This window comes from Sphaeramia orbicularis, chromosome 20, assembly GCF_902148855.1.
Source record: "Sphaeramia orbicularis chromosome 20, fSphaOr1.1, whole genome shotgun sequence".
Taxonomy (NCBI): Eukaryota; Metazoa; Chordata; class Actinopteri; order Kurtiformes; family Apogonidae; genus Sphaeramia; species Sphaeramia orbicularis.
This window is the reverse complement of record NC_043976.1, coordinates 40,021,410-40,038,331: the sequence shown is the minus strand read 5'-3', so window position 1 is coordinate 40,038,331 and position 16,922 is coordinate 40,021,410. Positions and strand designations below refer to the sequence as shown.

At 38.2% G+C, this 16,922-nt stretch overlaps 1 protein-coding gene across 2 annotated transcripts in view; it reads right to left on the bottom strand.

The window, feature by feature from the left end:
* The window catches only part of mmp16a (matrix metallopeptidase 16a (membrane-inserted)), a 141,144-nt gene that overhangs the window by 77,129 nt on the left and 47,093 nt on the right, over positions 1-16,922 (bottom strand). For both annotated transcript variants that reach the window (XM_030123403.1, XM_030123404.1), the window contains one exon: positions 7,953-8,257. In XM_030123403.1, coding sequence (XP_029979263.1) covers positions 7,953-8,257 — 305 coding nt within the window. The remainder of the gene's footprint in view (positions 1-7,952; positions 8,258-16,922) is intronic.

Below are 16,922 nucleotides of genomic sequence, written 5' to 3'. Positions count from 1 at the left end.
TAAAAATAAATAAATAAATAAACAAAAAAACAAATAAAATCCAAGAGCAAACATGTTATACTTAATAAACAAGTGGTTCCAGGCACAACAAACCCCGCCCCTCGCATGTATTGTAGTTTATTTTGTCATCGATCCTGCTGATGTCATCATGTCCATGCATGTGCTGATGTCATCATATCGATTACCTCTATATATGTGGCAAGTTTGAAGTAAACTGAAATAAAAGTTTCATAATTTACATGTGATGCCTGTCAGTATAGGCTGGGCGATACAGAACAATCACATCACTATAAGTTTTTTCATATCAGACGATATCGATATGTATCGCGATGTAAAAATCACATCACTATTTTTTCATCAAGCTTAAATTTTCTGTTACTCATAAGTTAGTTGTGAAGACATGAGAGAGAGAGAGAGAGAAAGAGAAAGATGAGAGAGAGAGAAAGGAGAGAGAGAGAGAGAGAGAGGGAGCGAGAGAGAAAGAGAGAGGGAGAGAGAGAAAGAAGAGAGAGCGACAGAGAGAGAGAAAGAAGAGAGAGAGAAAGAGAGAGAGGGAGAGAGTGGGTGAGAGAAAAAGAAGAGAGGGAGAGTGAGAAAGAGACAGAGAAAAAGAGGGAGAGGGAGTGAGAGAGAGAGAGAGAGAGAGAGAGAGAGAGAGAGAGAGTCTGTCGATCCATGCGTACCTCTGTGTGATAACTGGCGTAAACACAAAGTGAAACCACATGCTTTGACCCCCCCCCCCCCCCCCCCCCCCCCACACACACACACACACACACACACACACACACACCTCTGTTATACATCAGAACCCAAACGGGCCCACCCTACTTTTCAGTAACCCGGTCACCTGAGTTGTGGTTCAGCTTTTCTCCGGGGGAACAGTCCTTACCTCCCTCTGCAGCCCAAACATTAGTGTGTGTGCTTCAACCTAACTTGACGAGGCTCTAGTGTGATTGGCTCTTTGCGGTGCTACTTAATTATGATCGGCTGTTCTTAGATCTGTCAAAACACGGATGAATGAATTCTATTGAAATTCTATCGAGCATGTCTCATATTTCTATGATGGAAAAGTTACATCGCAATATATATCATAATCGTTTTGTCGGGCAGCCCTACCTGTACGTAGTTGTATTTGTCCTGGGTTCGTTTGGTAAACCTACTGACTGTAGTTAAGAAGTTAGAAGACTAACTCTGTCAAGAAGCAGTGAGTCTGTGATCAGGGTCTGTCAAGGGTTTCAGGGTTTGTTTGTTTTTCAGCATAACTGACACAAACATACATACAGTAGTGCAACAGCGGTTGGAAGTAGACTTGTGTGGTTTACTCTGATATCTACCTGTAATAACGCACTCGCTGCTGTCTGTCCACAGAACATGACAGTGCATGGTTTGTTTTGGAGCTACTGAAGTTTACATGAACCACATGATCACGACATGACCACATCAAAGCGTGACTCTCTGTGGCTCTGGCTCTAACCAATGACGACTCGAAGTAGGGGGTGTTCATGCTGCCTTCAGGGAATCTGGAAACTTACTGCAGTTAAAATAGACGTCTTCTACGCAAAACAACGAAGTGAACTGGTATATAAATTATTTCTATGTATTAGGGATGTAACGATATGAAAATGTCATATCATGGTTATTGTGACCAAAATGATCACAGTTATCATTATTATCATGGTATTGTTGAAATTGTGCTCAAAATATTCAAAAAGTACTAATACACACACTGAATAGAATTTAACCAAGTTGTATTTTGAAAAAATAAATAAATAAATACATACATACATAAATAAACAGATAGATAGATAGATAGATAGATAGATAGATAGATAGATAGATAGATAGATAGATAGATAGATAGATAGATAGATAGATAGATAGATAGATAGATAGATAGATAGATAGATAGATAGATAGATAGATAGATAGATAGATAGAATCTGATATTAATTTGATATTTGGGCTGATAATTGATGCTGATAATAATGTTCCTTCTATTTCTTTAGTTTTTTTTTTCCTCAGTAAAGAATCCTTCATTATAAATATGGGAATAGTTTGTATTTTAACGTATTTCCTCACATCATCTGTGAATGAATACAAATTCAGACATGAATGCAGATAGATAGATAGATAGATAGATAGATAGATAGATAGATAGATAGATAGATAGATAGATAGATAGATAGATAGATAGATAGATAGATAGATAGATAGATAGATAGATAGATAGATAGAATGCACTTTCTCTTGGCAGAAACATTCAAGTATTAACCCTTAGTGGTCTGAGTCTATTTTGTCTGTTTTTCAGTCCTTTTGATTTTGCCTTTATAATCTATATAAATAAATGTTTACTATACCCATGTTTGGTATCTTTTTTTTCAGCACAACTTCATCTATCTCATTTGTCTATTATTTTTTCACTTTAATCTACTAAAAAAACACAAAAGGCCAGAAAACAACACACACACACACACACACACACACACAAAAAAATCCAATTTGAAAAATGTATATAATTCATTGCATAAATAACACACAGATGCTTAACGAACCTTTTCAAAGACTTCAAAAGTGAATATTGGTTCCAAATATTAGGTATATAAAATTTAAATTGTAATAAATTAAAACTTTACTCAAACATTTGACATAAAAGCAGATCTTTACATTGGCGTTTTCTCTGGAAAAGTGCAGTAATCAAACAGTTACCATAATTAGAATTGAACCCTTTCATGCATATCACTCACTACAGTGGACAGCTATTCTACTTCTGTTCTCTCATATATTCATGGGTTTTGTTGTTTTAGTTCGATATGAGTTAACACAGTGGACACTTTTGCACCATCTCATACACTGACATTCATACCATTACTATAACTTTGCTGTTCTTGATAAACCTGATCTGCAGTTACATGTTTGAGTGTCAATCATTTGCTAATAAAAACTGCGCATATGATAAAATGTGAGAAAACATCAGATTAGCTGCAGTAAAAATGTTTTGATTTTGTATATCTCTTTCTGATGTTCAAAAATTAAACACATGATGTCCAGTGGAGTGGACCTTTTTGGAACTCCACAAAAAATTATGAAGGTAGATTTGTTTCTTTATTGCTTTAACCAAAAAAATATTTTCTTTAAAAAAAAAAAAGTAAAAAATCAAAAAAAAAAAAAAAAAAAAAAAAAATCACTTCAATCAGAGAAAAAAATTGTTCAAATGCAATTTTCTGGATCGTAATTTTTTTTTTTTTGCATTCACTTTTTTTTATTTAATTTTTTTTTGTTGTTGAAGCAATAAAGAAACAAATCTACCTTCATAAAAAAACGGGTTTATTAAAAAAAATTTAATTGCATTGTTTTTTCATGCCTAAAGAGGAATAAAAACACTCAGGAAAAAAATGTCAACAAAGGTTCTCATAATTCATGCATGAAAGGGTTAAACAGTAATACCAGCTGTTGGCAATTTTACCGCGGTTTATCGTTATACCGGTAATCGTTACATCCCTACTATGTATATATTTTTTTAGATATTCACAGAAACGTAACTACTCAGGGCGACATATAACATACATGCAGATTAACTGAGGTCCTTGGCTCCTGCTTAAAATTCCGTTTTCGACAGTAACTTCCTCACTTCTATTTCCGACGCTGAGTCCTCCACTGCTCCCGCTCATCTCCTTTTCACTCTTCAAACGTGGTCTTTTGCTTCTTGCTCAGTCTTTTCCTCTGCGTGGAGCTCTTGAACCTCCAATATTTGTCTACAGATACTCTGCCATTCCCTCTTATCCGTCCTCTGTCGGTTATCTCCGCCGCCTTCCCGCTTGTAAAGACACTTTCTCGCTTATCTCGTCGTCCTCGTTGGTTGTTTTTTTAAGGACATCCCCTGCTTTGTCATCTGTGAGTCATGACTTCGTTGCCGTTCGTGACTCGTCTTCAGTTTGTCCTTGAACCACAGGAAACGCTCGACCCCTTGGATTTAATGAATAATTCAGAGGAGGACGCTAGAAAACATTATCGTTTCCAAATCACAGGCAAAACACTGAGCTCCAGGGCACAAATATGAACCTGTTTATTGTTGCATCTTACTGTCTGATCCTGTTTGTACCAGTTCTTTTTATACATCTTTATTCATCTAATCCCCCCCCCCCCCAAGGGAAGGCAAGGGGTGTTGTTTTTGGTTTGGTTTGCTTGGTTGTTAACACTGTAGAAGCAAAACTATTGGTTGAATTCATATCAAATTGGGTTTATAGATTGTCAGTGACCCAGAATAGATCTGATTATGTTTTGGGAAAAGTAGGTCAAAGTTCAAATTTTTTATGTCCCCCCCCCCCCCCCCCCCCCCCCCCCCCCCCCCCCCCCCAGTTTCTTTACAAAGGGGCGAAATTTCAAATGTCTTTAGCAGCAAAACTATTGGTTGAATTCATACCAAATTTGGTTTGTAGACTGACAGTGGCTCAGAATAGATGTCAATACATCATGGGAGAAGTAGGTCAAAGTTCTAATTATTTTTTAATTTTTAACAACTTTTTTTTTCCCATTTACTTATAATGGGCGAAAATTCTATGTGATTGAGATGTGATTAAATTTTGGGAAAAGTAGGTCAAAGTTCAAATCTTTTACAAATTTTTAAGATCAGTTTTTTTCCATTTTCTTACAATGGGCGAAATTTCAAATGACTATAAAAACATCAATTTTGTTTCAATTTACTTCAAACTTGACACATATAGAGAACAATCTCACTGTCTAGTAGATACGAACCATCTGCACCAATTTTTTAGGAAATATTCAAAACTATCCATTCATGAACTCAGTGTTTATCACTCATGTTTATTTGTGCAGAAGTTTATCAATAATAAGCAAGATCTTCCGGACACTTTTCTTAATTTTTTTTTTAGTTTTCATCCGATTTACATTTATACTCAACTAGACATAGCGACAATCTTCATTTACCCTTCTGTCGAACATCTGCTCATCAATTTAATATTTTATTTAGAGGTCCTAAATTGTGGAACAATCTAAACATGTCTCTACAGTCTATATTGTCATTTACATCTTTCAAAAACTCACTGAAAAAACATCTCCTGTCCTGACTTTTTCAGTGTTTTCTATATAGTTATTTGTTGTTTAATTATTGTTTTCTTATGTTTGTACATTCTATTTTTTTATTTATAGTAGATGATTGGGAGTGGAACTCTGTACAAGCCCTTTGGGCTTCGTTCCCTCTCTGCACTGTTTCTATTGTGCTAAATAAATAAATACAAATACAAATACAAATATAGAGGCAATTGATATGACATCAGCACATGCGTAGACATGATGACATCAGCTGGATCGATGACAAAATAAGCTACAACACATGCGATGGGCGGGGTTTATTGTGCACGGAACCACTTGTTTATTAAGTATAATGTGTTTGCTCTTGGATTTTTTTTTTTTTTGGTGTTTGTCATGCTGCTGCTGCTGCTGCTGCAATACAATTTCCCAGTTAGGGATCAATAAAGTATATCTATCCATCCATCTTTCTTTCTTTCTATCAAACAGCCATTGAACACTGTAATTTTCCTCGCTGTTCTATCAATTCATGTCATTCTTTTTTTCTTCATTCATTCTACTGCATTTTTTTCTCTTATTTCCATTCTGAGGGCAGAGTTCAGAGGTCGACCTGGGTGACGTTCCATCATACACAACATCCACACTTCTGCCTCATGTTTCACTCCATTACTGCTATTATAAACATGTTGCGGCAACATTTTTCTGGCTAAAGCTGACATAAAACATCCACATTAAGACGTTTCCATTTGGTGAGTTCTGATATCTATATGTAACTAAGTAACTAATGATGGAAAACAATCAAGCCATGCCAGGAGAGTCAAGTTTATTATCAAGATTAGAATGAACCTTAAAATGCATTTTTAAGTTCCTCAAAAGTTGTGCAGTTGCATTCAGGCTGAATTTATAAATGTATTAAAATAATTTAGCTTGAAAATCTGGAATATTCATTAAGTCTGCATTGACCAAACAACTTTATTTCCATAAAATGTCGGTAAATATGAAATGAAAACAGCTGTTTATTGTTTAGGCTGTTAAAAAGTACACTTAGCTGGGGGTTGTTTTCATGTACCAGACACTCTTTGGCCTTTTGAGCTGAATAGTCAATTTCGGACACTGGATTGAAAGTTCTGATGAAACCATTTAAAATACAGCTCAATATTGAAGAATGTTCATCAGCCCAGGGTAAGTATGATGTTATGTCCAGCTCCATAAAACGACCAAAATGAGGTAAATATTAATTGAGAAAAGTATTTTTTTTTCTGGAAACAGGCCGAGCTGAGATGTTTGGTTTTTGTCTTTTAGAGAGTTGCACATGCAAATTAAACCTGACAGTTATCTCCAGTCGTATTATTTATTAACTGCTGTTGTTGCACAGTGTCTGTATGTTGTGGTTGGAATGAAATAGCACACGTCTCTATAAACAAACAAAAACATCCAAACAGCTGTCAACAAACCAAACCAACTAAACAAGCTAACAACTGATCGACCGACCGACCAACCGACCAGACAACCACACACCATCCAATAACCCACACAAGTAACCTGTCAACCAACAAACCCACAAACCAACCAACCAACTGACCAACCAGACAATCAACCAAGCAACCAACCACCATCCAACAACGCACACAAGTAACCTGTTAACCAACCAACCCATCCACCCACCAAACAAACAACCAACCATCCAACTGCCTACCAACCAATAAACCAAACCAACCAACCAACCACACACCATTTAATAACCCCCACAAGTAATCTGTCAATCCACAAACCAACCAACCAACTGACCAACCAGACAATCAACCAAGCAAGCAACCACCATCCAACAACGCACACAAGTAACCTGTTAACCAACCAACCCATCCACCCCCCAAAGAAACAACCATCCAACTGCCTACCAACCAATAAACCAAACCAAACCAACCAACCAACCACACACCATTCAATAACCCACACAAGTAATCTGTCAACCCACAAACCAACCAACCAACCAACCAACCAACCAACCAACCAACCAAACCAACCAACCAACCACACACCATTCAATAACCCACACAAGTAATCTGTCAACCCACAAACCAACCAACCAACCAACCAAACCAACCAACCAACCACACACCATTCAATAACCCACACAAATAACCTGTCAACCCACAAACCAACCAAACCAAACCAACCACCATCCAACAATGCACACAAGTAACCTGTTAACCAACCAACCCATCCATCCACCAACCAAACAACCAACCATCCAACTGCCTACCAATCAATAAACCAAACCAACTAAAAAAGCCAACAACTAACCAACCGACTGACCGACCGACCAGACAACCTCACACCATCCAATAACCCACTCAAGTAACCTGTCAACCCACAAACCAACAGACCAACCAGACAATTGAGCAAGCAAGCAACCACCATCCAACAACGCACACAAGTAACCTCTTAACCAACCAACCAATCAACCCATCCACTCACCAACCATCCAACTGCCTACCAACCAATACACCAAACATATCAACCAAACAATCAGCCCCCAACCAGCCAACCACAGACAATTCAACAACCAAACCAAGCAACCAGTTAACCAACAAACCAACCAACCAATCATCCATTCACCAGCACAGACGGAAGACGGTAAGAGAAGTAAAGCCTGACTTTGAGTCGAAGGAGATTTCGGCGCCACTTCTTCAACCATGCAAAAGCTAAAACACACTGAAACCTGGACCTTGTTTAGTGTTGGACAACAGTAGAAGACACACTGCATGTCTTCCATCAGGTTTCTTTAAGGTTAAAAACTTAGAGGCGATGTAATGGAAAAGCTGCAGAATCCGTTTACATTCGTGACCTGATACGACACAAACCCATTTCCAGCTGTTCTTCCGTAAACACAGATCGTTGCTTACCATCGTGGTTGGGGTTTCCCAGCGTCCACGGCTCGTCCGAGTCAAAGTGCGTGTCTCCTCCTATTCCCGGCCCTGGGAAGTAGGCGTGGGCCAAGAAACCGCCCTCGCCGTCGAAAGGCGAGCTGTCGCCATGGAAACCTGAGGCGAAGATGATGGTGATGTCCACGTCTTTCTTGGTCCTCTCCAGTTCGCTGTAGGGCACCGCCTCGAATCGCAGCGGCGTCACGTTCTGCCAGACGTCAAAGGCTCGTCGGATGGCGTCGTGGGTCTCCTCGGCGCCCACTTTGGGTGTCACGTTCTTTATGCTGCAAGAATAAAAACAGGAAAATTACAGAGAGGAAATGACTGAGGAGTTCATGTGGCTCACGATCAGCTTTTCAGACGACTGAGATGTGTTTGATATCGACAATTATGGTAAATATGAAAGATGTTATTTATGTCAGGATGTTATTTACAGTTGGATTTTTGGTGATGAGTGAAAACTGATCAAACCAGGCAGTTATTTGGGGTTTTCCATATAAGATGTGACCAAATGAAAATGGCATAAAAGATGAAGAAATGAGACAGAAACAGCATAAAGACGTAACAAAACCAAAACCATATTAAAAAAAAAGAAACAAAAAAAAGTGATGAAAGTGACATAAAACTAACACGACGGTTTAAAAAAGACCAAAAAAAAAAAAAAAACATGAAATGATGCTGATGTAACAAAACTAAAACCATGGAATAAATATGACATAAAAATGAGATATTACTTAAAACAAGAGGCATAAAAAGAATCTGGCGATACGATTCAAATCACAATACTAGTATCATGATACGATATATCACGATATATCATGATACTGTTAAAAAGGCAATTTTTTTGTTTGTTTCTTTTTCAAAAGGATTATTTCTTTGAAGAATTGAATTACACCAGAAATATACACAAATACTAAACACATTTTTATTTGATTCCAACAGTATCTACTGTTATATCACAAAATGTTCCTGTGTTCAAAGTGAAATTCTGTTTTACAGACATTACAGTTTCAGATCCTGCTCAAATGTTCATATTCTATTAGTTCAGAATTAACATCATAACATCATTTTTGTGCGATCCTAACAAAGGAACTAACATTATTTAATAAAAGTGTGTTAAATTATAATAAATAAAATGTAAACAAAAAAGAAAAAAACAAAAATGAACCTCCACAATATCTGCATTTGAATAAATACCTGAAAATATCAATATAGTACTTTTTAATTAGGGGTGTGCCAAAAAAAAATTGATTCATATAAAAATCGCGATTCTCATTTACTACGATTCAGAATCGATTTAAAATGTCCCAAAATTGATTTTAAAAAATAGAACAAATCCACCAGCAGTCTCTGAGTTGGCGATTAGCAGCTAGTGCGATTAGGGTTAGCACAATTAGTGGCTAACGCAATTAGTGCTTAGTGCGATAAGCAGCTAGTGTGATTAAAGGCTAGGGGGCCGTTTACACGGCGTAGGATTCAGTCGACTCCGGGAAGATTTCATCGCGGATTAGCCTTCTGTTAACATGGAAACGGTGCCTAGAGTGCCTGAATCCGGAAACTTTTGATACCAGGGTCCAGGGTGGAACGTTATCGATACGCTCCGCATTTCAGCTCCGTGTTAACGCGAATCGGAGCGTTCCGGGGTAAAATATGACGTCACCGCATGAGCACGCAGCCAAGAACCGCCAGTTAACCCACTCCAGGCCAGTTGGTGGCGGTAATGCGCCTCCAAGCTGGTTTGCCAGCCTCTATGACACAATAAAGCTGCAGAAAAAGAAGGAACAACCACAACAACAATGGCCGGTTTCAGAACAACATACGTGCTGCTAACTGTGCTCAGTTTGCTGTCGCTTCTCCACCAAAAGTTAGACTTACTGGGTCTACACTCTTACCAGCAGAGACGCATTTCTTATATTCGCCAATGCCTGAGTCAATCCCTAACATACCATCGAAGGAAGACAGTTAGGAGATCGCCAGCTACTGGTCTGACATGGCCACTACAGCATATTCAGCCGTCCTCGTGGACTCATGTTAACGCAGATCGTTATCATAGCGGCTTCGTCTTAACGCGGAATGATTTTATAACGCAAAGGAGAAATCTTTGCGGAATTAGATCCTAGTGTTGCCGTGTAAATGTACCCTAGGGTTAGGTTTAGGGTTCGTGCGATTAGCGGTTATGGTTAGCAATTAGCGGCTAGACTGGAGTAGACCATGAGGATCCTTTGCACACCTATAGACTGAAGCCGAAATCATTATGAATCAAATTGTTTTAAATCAAAAATCGATTTTGAATCAAATCGTTGCCCCAAAAATCGGAATCAAATCAAATCGTGAGATAGCAAAAGATTCTCACCCCTTTTTTTAATATCAATAAAGTATTGTGAAATGAAATATCGCGATATATTGCTGAGCCGATGTTTTCTTACACCCTTAACAAAGACCTGACCCCAGTGTGGTAAAGTAAACAACCTCTACCCGCTGCTGAGATACAAAACAATGCGGTCAGATAAATAAGACTGCTGCCAACACAGCTGTACGAAATAAAAAAAAGAAAAAAACCTGACAATGCTGCTAAACGTCAATCTACATAATCATCCTTTGCCAAAAACAGAAACCTGTCACTATCAGCGTTTCTCTGCATGCTGCCGTTTCACGCTCATCCTGTTCTCCAACCGAGAGCTAAATGGAGCGATTTGTGAGCGAAAACAGCTGAGCCCCCCCCCCCCCCCCCCCCCCCCCCCCCCCCCCCCCCCGTCTCCAGTTGCTGCAGGTGTGGAAAGGACGCCACAATTTCCTGCCTCTGGAATTTATTTTCTAATTAAGGATTATCAACAGCCCAGTGCCTGCTGAGAGCCCCGGTCTGGTCTGGCCAATCAGGAGGAAAAAAAAAAAAAACCTCGCTCCACTTTCCTCCTTCCTAAAGTCCAGGAGTGTCACGCTCTGTTAAAGTGGGGTTTCACTGCCGGGGTTCTGCACACGTATGAAGGATGGTGGACGCCACTGACCAGTTCATCAGACTGGTTTTTAATGGGATCTGATCATCTTAGACCACTGAGGAGTTAAAAAAATAAATAAATAAAAGACCTAGTGCTACTACTGTGCCAGTTCCCAAAAGAATTTCTTTCTGTTTAACAAGGTGTTTGCTTTTATCCAAAATCAAAACTGCTTTTTTTTCCACAAGACCTTGACTTTGTGTACTTCTATATTTACATTCCTAATTTGTTGGTTGAGATTGTATCTGTTGTGTGTAGTAGTGATGTCCCGATCTGGATTTTTTTGCTCCCTATCCGATTTTTTTAAGGATTAGTTTTGCCAATAATAATCCGATACTGAATTTTTACAATGAAATTTTGATTTAAATTTGGAGTCATTATTTATAGGTTATTATGCTATTATTATTACCTCTGCCAGGAGGTATTGTGATCACTTTGCTTTGTGTGTTTTTTGTTTGTGTTTGTTTGTTTGTTTGTTTGTTTGTTTGTTTGTTTGTTAGCAGCTTTACGGGAAAACTATTTCAACCATCTTTACTAAATCTTCCCCACAGATAGGCCTAGGCCCTGGAACCAACCCATTAAATTTTGGGCCAAGTAGGCCAAAGTTCAAGGTCACAGTAAGGTCACAAAATCTATAATTTTCCTATCTCTCATCATTGAGCAATTTTTGAAAATTCATAAAAAATTCAAAACGACTCCGATTAGTCTCCAATTTGATCCACCTGTAGCTTAGAACAATATCTTGTATCTGGGACAAAATTGTCCACATCTACTGTGGAACGTGGACTCTGTGGACATTTACATTTAACATGGAAAATCCCATTTACCACACATTTTTCATTAGAACTCAGCAAATATTGATGTGAATTTAATCTAATTGGACATACACATGACTGGTACCAAGCTTCAACTTTTTCTGCTGTATGGAACAACCTGGAAACTGTTGAATTTAAACAGAAATAGTCGATCCACACATGCACACCGTTCGGGGTGCTTGGTGGAGGTTTGCGTTCTCTGAACACTAGTTTTACTTGAGATCACAGTTGGGTTGAATGTGGAATCTGAACTAAAACAAGTATGATACATTTGACTCTTAATAACTTTAGTATAATTTTGGCACTTTCCAAATTCATACTGTGGGACAAATTAGAACCTTTGGCGAGCTGGTTTTGGCCCACGGGACGTATGTTCGCCACTGCTTTAGCCGGTCTATGGACAGGTCCGTCCAGGTATTACATGGTGGTACGTTCTGCGCCGTAAGTTAACGATGTGTGAATCAGCGAGTTACTTGCAGGTTGGGTCCTGTTGGAGCGGGTCAAAAGAATGTCAGTTTATTTATTTATTTTTATTTTTTCGATTTATCACCATTTTTTATATTATCCTGATTTTTCAGTCAAAATCAGGTATTTTCTTGTATTTAATTCACTGATCATGTAGATGTTCGTACAAACTCAGATTAAAGTTGAGGGTTATATCAAAAGCAGAGAAAACTGAACAAAAAGTGATGTTTACAGTACAATACATCTTTAACTGAACATAACCCCAGTGTGTCCATCCGCTGTCATTGATCCAACTCCATGGGTTTCACTGGTGAATCAATTTTGTCAGGAGATGACAATGTTTCCACGGTAACTACGAAGCCTCTTAACGTCCAAAAGGGTCATATCTGGTGACCATGAAAAGATGAAAAACTGTATTTTACACCAATAATTTACATGTATTGATAGGATTAATGGATGAGCAGGTATTAAACAGTTTAGATCATTAGATGGTTTTGGTCGTCGGTGGATGTTTGGGTCTTTATGGGTTAATAAATGAATGAATGAATGAATACATAATTAGATAAATTATTATTTATTACATAAATGGATTATTATTTATTACATAAATGGATATCACACAAACAAGTTTCACTAGAATCATTCTGGTACTGATCAGTTAGTGAAATCAGATCAGGTTTTTTAGATGGATTTCTAATTTTACAGATTATGGGCCTTTGAAAGTACTTTAAAATCTGACTATGAGAGAAACTTTTTTCCATACTTTATTAAGACTTTCACACAAAATTCCATACTTTGAAAGATTTCCAAGATCTGCACAAGCCCCCTGAAACATCACTCTACATTCTCCAATAGCCTTAAATTACAAAAACAATCTTGAACATCAGTTGAAGTGGTGTTAGCACGTCGTCTGTTGAGTAAATAAACCACCTCGCTCTGATTGAAGCCACTTATACCAGCTCTTTTGTCTTTGTCTTCGAATGCTTTTGCAGATGGACGCAAAGTAAAGTACAATTGTGTCAAACCAGGAAACGATCCGCTTCCAAATCGACACCAACTGAACCTGACGAAACGTTTTCCCAGGGGTTGTGGATTCAAAAACCTGTCGCTGTCGTCGAGGAATAAAACTCTGGTTTCATGTGACTGTAAAACCCACGTCGCTGCATGCGTGACCTACTTTAAGGGCGAATAAATAAAGGAATGCACGCAGCCAAAAGTAAGAATCCCAACCTGCTTTGAGGCCGCATCAAATATTAAAGTCCATGTTGTGCAGTGATAATGATTCCGGATGCAGCTCATGCTATAATAGTACCTGCATGCAGGGAGAACAGTGGGGAGGCCAAAGCTAATTAGTGCTTCCCTACAGCAAACGCCGTATGTGGCTACATGGAAACTAGCACACACCTGGGGCAGCCGTGCATTTGTTAGACTTTCCAAATGCCAGCGCTAGTTTTCTGGGGTTTTTTGGATTATTTTCCGGCGACTTCGGCTCAAAGTTTGAAGGAGAAAAGAAAGGAGTTGGTAAAGGAGGAAAAAAACGCAAGAAGCTCAGATCTAAAACTGTGATGGTTGTTGTTTTAATCACAATCTACATGATATGGACAAAAGTATTGGGACATGTTGAATTCAGGTGATTCTTTTCAAACAGGGATCTGGGATTGCTAAAGCGCTAATGCTAATATTAAAAAACTGATACATATATGTTATTTCTCCTATCTGTGTCACGTCCACAGCGCTAATGAAGATGGAAAGTTGGTACCTGAGCGCCATCAGTGGCAGATTAATGCTCTTAATGTGCTAATGCTGACACTAATGCTAATGTTAAAAACTGGAACATAAAGGTTATTGTCTGGGCCTGTGATCACAGTGCTCATGAAGATGTAAAGATGATCCCTGAGAACCTTCAATGGCAGATTAATGCTCTTAATGTGTGAATGTGCTAGTACTGATACTAATGTAAAAAAAAAAAAAGGTCCATATGTTATTTCTCCTATCTGTGTCACATCTACAGCGTTAATGAAGATGGAAAGTTGGTCCCTGCAAACCTTCGAGGGCAGCTCACTGCTCCTAATTTGCTAATGCGCTAATGCTAACAAAAAAAAAAACTGATACATATATGTTATTTCTGTGATCTGTGTCATGTCTACACCACTAATGAAGTTGTAAAGTTGGTACCCGTGCACCATCAGTGGCAGATTAATGCTCTTAATGTGCTAATGCTGATGCTAATGTTAAAAATGGGAACATATAGGTTATTTCTCTTGTCTGGGCCTTTGATCACAGTGCTGATGTAGATGGAAAGCTGGTCCCTGTGAACCTTCAATAGTACCTCACTGCTCCTATTTTGCTAATGCGTGAATGCTAATGTTAAAAAACTGGAACATATATGTTATTTCTCCTATCTGTGTCATGTCTACAGCACTAATGAAGATGTAAAGTTGATCCCTGAGAACCTTCAATGGCAGATTAATGCTCTTAATGTGTGAATGTGCTAATGCTGATGCTAATACTAATGTTAAAAAAAATGGTGCATATGTTATTTCTCCCATCTGTGCTACATCTAAAGCATTAATGAAGATGGAAAGTTGGTCCCTGAGTGCCATCAATGGCAGATTAATGCTATTAATGTGCTAATGCTAATTATTGTGTGTGTGTATTAGCTCACTTTAATACACTTCAGTCTTTGCATTTTACCTAACCAAACCCAACCAAACCAAACCTAACCTAACCTAACCAAACGTAACCTAACCTAACCTAACCTAACCAAATGTAACCTAACCTAACCTAACCTAACCTAACCTTAACCTAACCTAACCTAACCTAACCTAACCAAATGTAACCTAACCTAACCTAACCTAACCCAACCTAACCTAACCTTAACCTAACCCAACCTAACCTAACCTAACCTAACCTAACCTTATGTTGACGTCTTTTTGGTTGTAGATCAAACAGGTACTGGACATCACATCAGCTTCCCATCTTACATATTTAAACACCACACCATCGCAGCAGAATCCGGTCTCTATATCTTTAAAACAACCTGGTATCAGTGTACTAATGTGGCCCAGCTGTTCGTCCAACCTTCAGACTCATTACAGATTTCTCGGTTCCCTCCGATGTGAGATAAAAGCAGCAGCTTCAGGCCAATGAGACGCCTGGAGGCCAGACCGCGTCCACGAACCAAACAAATACATATGTGAACACGCTCTGAAAATGCTCCCGTCGCATTACGTAACCCTAATCTGTCAGAGAGCACCCTCTGCTTTCCAGCGGGGTTTCCTTCCCTCCTCTTCCCCCTCTTCCTCCTCCTCCTCCTCTTTCACTCTGCAGCTGCTTCTCCTCAAACACTCCCTGCTCTCATCTGCACTTCCACTTTTTTTATGAAACCCGCTCATTTCCCCTCATCACACCAAACAATCATCATGTGTTAAAAAGAAAACTGAACGGGGGGTAGGGGGTGTTTTTCCATCACTAATATTCAGTCCTAATTCAGCCGCAGGTCACTGATCCACTAGATTATATTCTGCATGTAATACTGCTTATACATTTATCCTCAAGGCAGAGCAAAAAATAAAAAACATGCACACTTCTTAAGGATTATCCCATGAAATATGGAGCTGGAGGCATGCGGCGGTATAGTAAATGTATAAAATATGACATGATGTGGGCTACTGACCTCTGTAAACCAGCGCAGAAATATTATCTAACTGCAATATGTTCCCCTCATGTAACTGGAATTATCAACTTGGGAGATGAGATGTCATGCATGTACGACATTTTCTGCATTTAAGCGACATGTTCTTTACGTATGAACTCCAGCTGAACCTCTAGATGTTCCACAGATGTAAAGATTATTCAATGACTTTGGTTCACCAGGAGGAAATTAGGTCATCAAACCTCTGTTCATATGAAGGACGTGTTGATAATTATCCGAGTAAATGTGAAATCATCACTGCTGATCTAATCTATGTGATTTGAGGTGTTAAATTATTCAGAGAAGATGCGATAAGATGGAAACGACATAAAAAAATAAGGTCAAGAAAATAATGTAAACGAGGCAACTAGATGGAGATGACATAAAAGAAGCTACAAAACAAAGTAAAATATGCGATGAAGAAAAAATACGGAGATGAAAACAATGAAAAAGACCCAATAACATAAAAGAAAAACAACACTGTAAAAAAAAAATCTGTAATTTCACAGGATTTTTACCTTTTATTTTACAGATTTTTCTTGTATTTTTAAGATACAGGAAAACATCAATGAAATAACAAAACTAGACTGTGATTTTACACGTCAAATGTAAAATAACATGAAAAAACTGTAACTGTGAATAACCCAAAAATTTCCATTTTTTAAAAGATTTTTTTTTCCACAGAAAAATACTAAAAGTATTTGTAGTATACACTTACACTTTAGTCTAGTTTACCTATCTTTAAGTCTGAGTTCACCATCAAATAGTTTGGTTTTACTACTTTTAGACTTATTTTACCAAATTTTAGTCTGTTTTAACATCTTTCATTTTAGTTTTACTGCCTTTTCTACTGGTTCAACCAACCTTCACTTAGGTTTAGCACCTTTTAGTTTGGTTTAACTATCTTTTTAGTTAATTTTATTTAATTTTAGTCAGTTTTTAGTATTTTAGTTGAGTTTTTCTATCTTTTCTACTGGTTTTA